Below are 9,392 nucleotides of genomic sequence, written 5' to 3'. Positions count from 1 at the left end.
AATTACAAGCACACTCAATGACTAATGAAACAAACGAACGAAAAATGTTCATAGTTTAAGTCACTTAAACAATCCCATACAACCGATTGTTCAGATAGGAAACTTTTCGTAATTTCCGCTCCATTTTAACAGCTAGAAGCTTCAAATTTCACCAAATGCTTACGTATATTGGATATATTGTTGTCTAAAAAATTCGAAGAGATCGGTCGTATGCATATGTCCCCTACAACCGATTGTTCAAATAAAAACTTTTCGCAATTTATACATCAGGTTAACAGCTAGAAGCTTCAAATTTCACCAAATTCTTACGTACATAGCATATATTGTTGTCTGAAAAAATCATAGAGATCGGTGGTATATGTATTATGTACCCCATGTAAACTGTCATTTCTGCCCCGTCCCTATTCCCCGTCCTTACATGTTTTTATTGATATTAGAGAAAAATTTTAAATTTACATACGGCGAGTGATACTAGACATGTTTCTGAGTTTCACTACTTCATCAACTAGCTTTTCGAGAGCTGAGAATTGAACTCGAAATCTCCAACATTCGTACTTCATACTGGTGTTAAGGCCGATGCCTCTGTCCACTCAGCCATATGAATGTTCCGCTGCATGATTTGTAAATTGTCTTTAAGTATTGCCTTTTTTGTTTTGCTATGCCTTTTGTACACAAATTGGTATACATATTATGCTATATGTTTTTTTATCAAAATTGGGTGGAATATTTACAGGCGCGCTCCAAGAACTTAGTAATATTGGACTTTTGGCAGTGCTTTCGCTTCCGATGTTCACTATTATACCTACCTAAACTTGTTACTAAAACTCTAGAAAGAAAATCTTTCATTTGAAAAAACTGCTGCTAGCCGTATAATCTTTTTCGCAATGTTTTGTTACATAAATGATATGTTTTGTTATACAGATGTTCTAGCTCGGTGGGTAGAGCACAAGACTGTTATTCAGACAACTCCGACTCAAAACCTAACTACGGACCGAACAATATTTCTATTTTTTCGTACTGCTTATGCATACTTCTTTGTTTCAAATTTGAAACAAAACTTTTCTCACCCGTTTATATAAATCACATGTAGTAGTCGCATATTTAGTATAAAAATTTTTCCAAATTACGGTAAAATTTTTAAGCGTACACCAAATCACATCATCTGAGAGTCTATAGATTTTACTTGACACCTTTTTAGCCATTTAGTTAAAAAACCAGTATTGCAGAATATATTTTATTTATTAGCTCAGAGGTTACAGCACTCAAGTCTGATGTAGTTGGCAGCCCTCGCATGAAAACTCTCTCAACAACCTCGAGCAAAAAAATTGGTTCCGATTTCGAAAGATCAAGTACTTGTTTGCCCGCAGTCGGTCAAAGAGTTGATTGACAACGTAAGCGTTTGCTTGGAAGTGATCCTGATTTGTCATGGACAAGTTATCGATTTGTTATTCAATTTGTTTTCGATTTCGCGAAACAGATATCGATAAAACATCCAACTATCAATAGAAAAGTAAGTTATGGCCGTCTAACAAGGCGCGCCAGTCGCTTCTTCTCTCTGCTAACCAGCGCCAATTGGTCACACCAAGGGAGTTTAAATCGTTTTCCACCTGGTCCTTCCAGCGGAGTGGGGAACCCTCTACCTATCCCTCCATAGGCGGGTTCCTATAGAAACACATTCCTGGTGGGAGCGTCATCTTTCATTCGCATAACATGGCCTAGCCAGCGCAGCCGCAGCGTTTTAATTCGCTGGACAATGTTAATGTCTGCGTAGAGCTCATACAGCTCATCGTTAAATCTTCTTCGGTCGAGAAAATAGTGTTATCGGTGAGTTATCGATGTGATGTTTATCTATTATCGGTTTGTTATCGACGTGCTATAGACGAGGTGTATACGAGTAATCGATTTGTTAAAAAATTTTCTTCGATGTGTTATAGAAAAGTTATCGATTTGTAACGGAAAATGTATCGACACGTTATCGAAAAAATCGATTTTGTTAGCATAATTGTATCTGTGCCTTATCTAATTCATATCGTTTTGTTATCATTGAGTTATCCGCGTGTTCTCAATTTTTTATATACAGACTATCGGTTTGTAATCAACATGTTATCGATAAGTGAATGCCGAGTTATCGATTTGTTAGCGTTGCTTTCTCGGTGTGTTGTCGACATTTATCGGATTTCTATCGATAACTAAGTCAACAGCAGCTCATCGGTTTGTAGTCAAGCAGATACCGATAAAACTGCAAAAAAAAGCCCGAACTGGTCCTTTCAGGACAACATTCTGAAAATATTCTATACATATGCCGATAAAGAGCAATAAACCATGCCGAAAACCTTTACTATTTTCTGTACCAATAATAACGGTTTCGTATAATATTGGTAGAACTCAACCGAAAAAATAAAGTTTTCATTTTGTTTGGATGCACACTTTGATTCTGCCTACATGAGGTCCTCACGGACCAGCCAGTCAATGCTTACCTTACGGTTTGCACCAGCTATGCATGGAAAGTGTCGATTTTCCTCCAATGGCGTAGTGAAGCTTTCTTGCGCCCGGGGAAAAATATTTTTTTGGAGTTTTAGGTTCAATTTCTTTTCTACCTCGAAGTTATATTTTCCAGAAATCAGTTATAATAAAAATACAAATTCCGCTTTGCAATGAATTGGTTCCCCCAGTGAGTAGCGCCCGGTGCAAGATGGCCCCCTTCCCCATGCTCTCACTACGCCACTGTTTTCCGCCTCTAATGTATTTCCATAGTTGAGCAGCCTATAAATAGTATGAAAAATGGGAGGTAAGATGAAATAGAAAAAAAATCAAAACGCAATATTCGTTAAAGGCCTTTTATGTATTTTGTGTATGTATGTATGCATACATTTATTTATTTTTTTATATATATATTAATTTCTCTACAAACATCAGAATTTCAAATGCTTTTTTCAGTACAATTTATTTATTTAATTTAATTTATTTATGTTTTTTATAACTGTTCGAACATATTTATTTATATATGTATGTAAGTATATATGTATATCATCACTCGATACATACATTTAAATAAGTTCATAAATATGTATGTATATATGTATTTTAAATAGGTATACATTGTATTTATAATTCGTTTCAGTTGCAATTTGTTTTTGTGCATGCTAATATTATATTTTTTTAATTTGTTTATTTATTATTTTTTTTTTTTTTTAGTATAATACAGTTATTTAACATAATAATGTAAAATAATGCAAAATTAATTCATATTCATTCCTTCGGGGGCCTTTAAGTTTTGTAATGGTGACGTCATTTTGTTGATGTTTGTGTTAACGGTGGTTTAGATGACATTGTCGGTGGTGTTGTTTTCATGTTGTTGGTGGTTGTATGTTGTTCTTGTTGTCGCTCCGCGCCATAGTGTTGTTGTACGTATGTGCGTGTGTATGTTTTGTTGACGCTTAACCTACATACCTACTTAAAGATTTTTTTAAATTTATTTAATTTTGTTTTTGATTTGAAACTATTTTACAAGTAATTTGCTTCCTGTTCTTCTTTTCTTGTTCTTCCTCTGCTTCTCGTTCGAGCACATCTTGCGCTATCGTTAGTTTCAAATATTCGCAAAAAGTCTAACATTTCTAAAATTTGTTAAAAAAAAATTTAAAATTTTTTTTAAACAACAATAGAAGTATGATTTCATAATTTTTTTGTTGCATAACAGTTTTTAAATTTTTTTATTTTTTTACATTTTTTTGTTTTTGTTTTAATAATTTAAATTTTCCATTTCACTGCTTTCGTTAGTTTAAAATATACGTTTTAAATAATTTTTTTTTTTATCGTAAATAAATATTTTATATAAATTAATACTCTTTCCTTAAATATAAAATCTAATTTAAAAAAAGCATATATTTCATAGTTATACTTTAGGACTCAACGGGCTCTGTAGCGCAGGTATTTGTTTTTGTAAATATTGGCAAATTCTTTTAGAGTTCTTCAATAAATCCGGCATAAATTCAAGTTTCAAAAATCAGGAATTTGTTTTTCATTTAGTTGTTATTTGTTGTGCTGGGAATGCTTTAAACCTGAGTTTCAGATCGTCGCCTCCTTCCAGGTCCTCCAGGGAAATTAGCTGCAGCTAGACCCATACGATGTTTCGCCTCTTGCGTTCCAGAGTAGCCACGCGCCAAGCCAAAATCTACGGTCCGTTTAGAGCTGTAATAAGAAAATAACCAGAAGTAATATAATAAATGAAAGTCAAATGAAGCAAATTGTTATTGGTTAAATGTTTTATTGCAATTTTATAAAATTAAAATTTTTTTTTTCTATATCCAATTTAGCAGAGTAGCCGACATCTATCGAGTGTACCATAGACATTTATATTAAATTAAGTTATAACAGTATTCAGTGAATACTATTCACTCTCTCATCTTTCCTTTCCATTTCCCCCTTAATTTTCTGCTCTTTTCCTCGTAATTTTTTCCCTCGTTTCGCCACTCTGTCGTCTACTCTCTTCATATGTCATATCTCCAACTCTAGTTATATATCCTTTTCATATATGACAGGTATTCTCTTACTCTACAAAACTCTCAAAAACTGTTTCTCGTCTTTTCCCTATCTCTACTACTACACATCTTTCCTCACCCTTTCTCTTCATCTTTTCTCTTCTCTCTTGTCAGTTTTCTGCCAAAACTTCCAAGCATTATTGATGTTAGCCCGCATCTTCTCGCACTCATGCCTATCGGAGTCACGTTTCATTCTTGTAACAAAAGTTTCTCTTTGCTATTCGAGTATTGAAAATAATCACATTCATGGCGCGTTGATGCGCTCAAACGCATTGGAAAACTTTCGGTAGAGTTGTTCTTTTCCGAGGGCGTGATATTCCTCATTGTAAAAGTCATTTCCCATGGTCCCATCGTTAGACATACGATTACTCTCAGTGAGCACAGGTAAAAAAAAAAAACTCAGCAAAATGGGGTTACCAGTGTTTTGAGACGTACCGCATATATTACCATTAGACAATGCCCTGTCAAAACCTCAATGATCTTTGATAGATGAGCCTTAAACCTGCAAGAGGTGGTGTCCGTCCAACGAATGCATGACAGTCAATGACATGGTAGGTGTTTTTCTATTGTTCTAAGTGTGCCGCTGATATCAACCAGCGCCATTCGTTGTACTGACACTAATATTTTGGTGGTGATCGCCGTGTCCAGTGCATTCCGCCAAACCACTACCTCAAAGAGCAGATTCGGTTTGACTAACATCACATAAAGCCAGTGTACTACTCTTGGCCAAAGGCCCCATCTCTTACCGATAGCCTCCCTGAAGCGGTACAAAACAAACGCTGTCTTCCTGGCCCTATCTTTCTCGTTCGGTCTACAGGACAGTTTCTTGTCCAAAATAATCTCTAAATATTTAACCCTATCAGAAAGTAGCAACAGTACCTCCGCAATCAAGGGAGTTCTAAAAGCGGTTCTCTTATTTCTCCTTGTAAAAAAACCAGTTCCGTTTTTCCTGGGCTGACCGCCAGTCCACATAATTCAACCCACCTAGCTACAGTGTCTTGGTATTCCTGCAAAACAGCGCGTAGGGTGCCCAGAAATTTGTCCCAGACTAGGATAGCCAGGTCAACTGCGTACGCAGTCACCCGACAGCCATTGGCTTTCAGCTCCACAAGAATCTCTTTAACTACCAAAATCCAGAGCAGAGCAGACAGAAACCCCCTGTGGCGTGGCCCTACACACCTTCCTCCCGATTATGGCCCCTCCCCACTCCGCAGAAGTTTGTTAATAAACTCAACGAGAGCCCCTCGACTCCTAAAACAAACAGAGAGCTTTCGGTGGCCCAAGGTAAGACATTGTTTAACACCGCCTCCGTATCTAGGAAGGTATACTCTGGGTGCCTGACAGAATATGTTTAATGCCAGCTCCGAACGGCATCAGCAAGACAGATTAATTTCTTCAAACGCAAAATACATACACTCCGAGTGCTTGCCAAGGGGCTAAAAACCACATCACCGCTTGGAGCTTATACCCCAGTTTCATCCAACTATTCTGTTACACCATTAGTGTCAGATATGTAGGTCCCCTGTATTAAGACTCAATCAAAGACCAGAGCATACAATTACATTTGTATGCCTATTTCCCCAGCTCTGACGTTAAACCGTCCATATAGCTCTAGTAGATATTTTTGTAATCAAAACTCTTCAAAGTTGTTCACCAGTGTAAGAACAAGCGTTTTCAAGACTTTTTTATACTCAGCTGAGCAGAGCTCACAGATTATATTAATTTTGTTCGCATAACGATACCCCGTAACTGCATAAATTAATCGAGATAGATATAGACTTCTATATATCAAAATGATCTGGGTGAAAAAAGAAATTCATTTAGCCATGTCCGTCCGTCCGCCCGTCCGTCCGTCTGTCCGTAAACACGATAACTTGTGTAAATTTTGAGGTATCTTAATGAAATTTGGTATTTAAGTTCCTGGGCACTCACCTCAGATCGCGTATTTAAAATGAACGAAATCGGACTATAACCACGCCCAATTTTTCGATATCGAAAACTTCGAAAAACCTAAAAAGTGCGATAATGCATTACCAAAAGACGGATAAGGCGATAACACTTGGTAGGATCTTATGACGCAGTATAGAAAATTTGTTAAATTTTGGACAATGGGCGTGGCACCGCCCACTTTTAGAAGAAGGTAGTTTAAAAGTTCTGCAAGCTGTAATTTGGCAGCTGAGTATGTAACTTTCGGTTACACCCGAACGTAGCCTTCCTTACTTATTTGTAATCAAAACTCGCCGAAGTTGTTCACCATTGTAAGAACAAGCGTTTTCAAGACGTTTAATCCCTTTCATGAACATGAAATGGTATATTAACTTTGGTCCGATGTTTGTAACGTTGAGAAATATAGAAGATAGACTCACCATTAAGTATACCGAATTGATCAGTGCGACGAAATGAGTTGATATAGCCATGTCCGTCTGTCTGTTTGAACACAAACTCGTCCCTCAAATTTTGAGATATGTCAATAAAATTTGGCAAAAGGATGTATTTTTGTATTTTATAGACATTTGTCGGATCCGGTTGGATCGGACCACTATAACATATATCTCCCATACAACCGATCGTTCAGATAGAAAGATTTTTGGCAATTTCTCCCTTAGTTTCCAATATAAAAACGTGAAACTTGGTGATACATATTCTAATATATCATAGAAGATTTCCTGTAAAAATCATTTCGATCGGAGCTATATATAATATATTTCCCATACAACTTATCCTTCAGATAAGGGGTTTTTTGCCATTTTTTTATATTTATCTTAAAATCGTTTAGGTATGTACATCAGTTCACTATATATTTCTTGTCTTATACAGCGCATTATTTGGAGATTACGAATGGGATAAGATTATTGTTCAACCCCATTCATGAAAGGTATGAAGTCTTCGGCACAGCCGAAGACAGTCCCGTCCTTACTTGTTTTTATTCTATCATTGCCTTATAATTGTTTAATTTTGTAACTCAATAAAGTAAAGTTTTTGTCGGTTACTCGTTTTTTTTTTGGCTCTGTAAACCTGCCCGAAATAGCAAATGAATTTACTGGACTTAAGGTACATTGTTTACTCACTAATTTCGGTAGTTTCCGTTTTTGTCTACTTGATTGGGTGACCTAAATTATTGGCTCATTTCTTTCGTATGTGCTTTGATTGCCAAACAACACGAGAGTTAAGCTTCATTTACTTTGTCTACGAATTAAGTAGGTAAAATAAAAAAAAAATGTTGCTCATTTAGAAAGTCTAACACTAATATTTACTTCTAGTTGCTTGTAAATTATCTAAGTAAATAATTATGACATTCGCACAAAGCTACAAGCAGATGTATTCAACTTGCTTGTGCTAGCCAATTTAGACATCCTTTTATTGACTTTTTAAGTTAACTAATTTTAGAGTTTAACTTTCGCTCTTTTGCACAACGCCTTCTGCATTTAAACTAATGGTTTTTATAATAAACATTTCTTTGTTTTTGTTGTTATATACTCACTTTTCCAGATCGTTGCGTGCTCTCATAATAGTTTGTCCAAAACGAGCCATCAGCTCCATTAATATATCATCGGGCACTTCCTCCAGCTCGTTGTAGTAGCCATTGCTTTGACTGTGCATGTATGGGTGCGTAGATGTGTGTTTTATGTTCGCATAAGAATTTATGTTTATTTGTATTTGTGTTTATGTTCCGTTTGTGTTGGCAAACATATGGAAAGAAAAGAAAATCTCATATTAGTATCTCTTAAGCTCATATTTATGTACTTCGACAATTCTTTTTTAAGCACGCATCCATTAATAATTTATATTGAATACGCCTACATACATAAAATTGCTTTGAATCTATAGCAAGCATTCGCATAATAAGAATACAGAAAAACAGCGAAGTATGAACTCCAAAGAGGAAAACAAGTAATTGCCTATTAAGTAGAAAAATATTTGTAAAATAAAATTAATTAAGATGTCCAAGCTAAGCAAATCCATTGAGCAAATTCATCAGCTCCGTAAGGATGTACAAGCACCTGTTCAAGAAAACTCAAACCAAATATGAGAATATGATGGGCATTTGAGAATTTGCAACCATTTTTAATTCTTTCTTTCCCGTGATGCTAAAATTCGAAAACATTGTGGATAAGGCAAGTGTGATATATTCTGCATAGACGTAAAAATTACAAATAGAATGGATCACCTGATTTTTAAAGTGACTATCGTTATCTCATCCTGTATCTCTTTCTATCACCCGCTGAAAATAGTCGGCCATATGCGCCGCCATATTGGCCATCCTGTCAAGACGCGAAAAAGTAGCCATCTTGAACATCCTGTCAGGCAGTTGACGGATAAGATATTACACTTCTTTTGTTCACAATGTTCGAAAAGCTTCCCTTGCTAGGTCATGTTATTATTATTTTTACTAGGCCTTGATGCACTGTGACCTTTATTTAGATTTATTGTTGCTGAACGCACAGGCTTTTACTGTATGTGGAGGCTATTAATATACTAAACTACCTCTTCAGCATTTTTACTCCATAGTTATCACGAGTATTTTAAGGATCACACCACCTAGATGGAAGAGGCTCTGTCTTGCCAGAGCGACGCATTCGCATAGAATGTGTGGCGGCGTTTCATCCACCAGCTTAAAAAACGGCCGGTTTGTGTATCGGATCATTTTAACTTATTTAGGTGGAGTCGTAGACTACAAGAATTCGTAGGTCCTCTATGCTTAGATTGATGAGTTTGGCTGGTACTCTTGTTACTAGGAGTATATACCATTTGGCCTTCTTTACCTTGAGCATTTAATCCAGTTTTGCCTGAACTGCTATGCTTCCCAGTTACTTATGGTTTACCACATGTGTTCACAGAAGGGCTCTGAATGTA

The 9,392-nt window shown here is 36.1% G+C and overlaps 1 protein-coding gene across 1 annotated transcript in view; it reads right to left on the bottom strand.

The window, feature by feature from the left end:
• Window positions 1-2,941: 2,941 nt before the first annotated feature.
• Window positions 2,942-9,392, bottom strand: part of Dh31 (diuretic hormone class 2) — a 65,987-nt gene continuing 59,536 nt past the window's right edge. The window contains exons 3-4 of the mRNA XM_067769383.1: window positions 8,020-8,130; window positions 2,942-4,188 (exon numbers count right to left, since the gene is read on the bottom strand). Of these exons, the coding sequence (XP_067625484.1) occupies window positions 4,053-4,188; window positions 8,020-8,130 (247 nt within the window). The 3' untranslated portion in view covers window positions 2,942-4,052. The remainder of the gene's footprint in view (window positions 4,189-8,019; window positions 8,131-9,392) is intronic.

This window comes from Eurosta solidaginis, chromosome 2 (genome assembly GCF_040869045.1).
Source record: "Eurosta solidaginis isolate ZX-2024a chromosome 2, ASM4086904v1, whole genome shotgun sequence".
NCBI lineage: Eukaryota > Metazoa > Arthropoda > Insecta > Diptera > Tephritidae > Eurosta > Eurosta solidaginis.
Note: the sequence above shows the minus strand (reverse complement) of the source record. Positions and strands in the feature narration are given on the sequence as shown.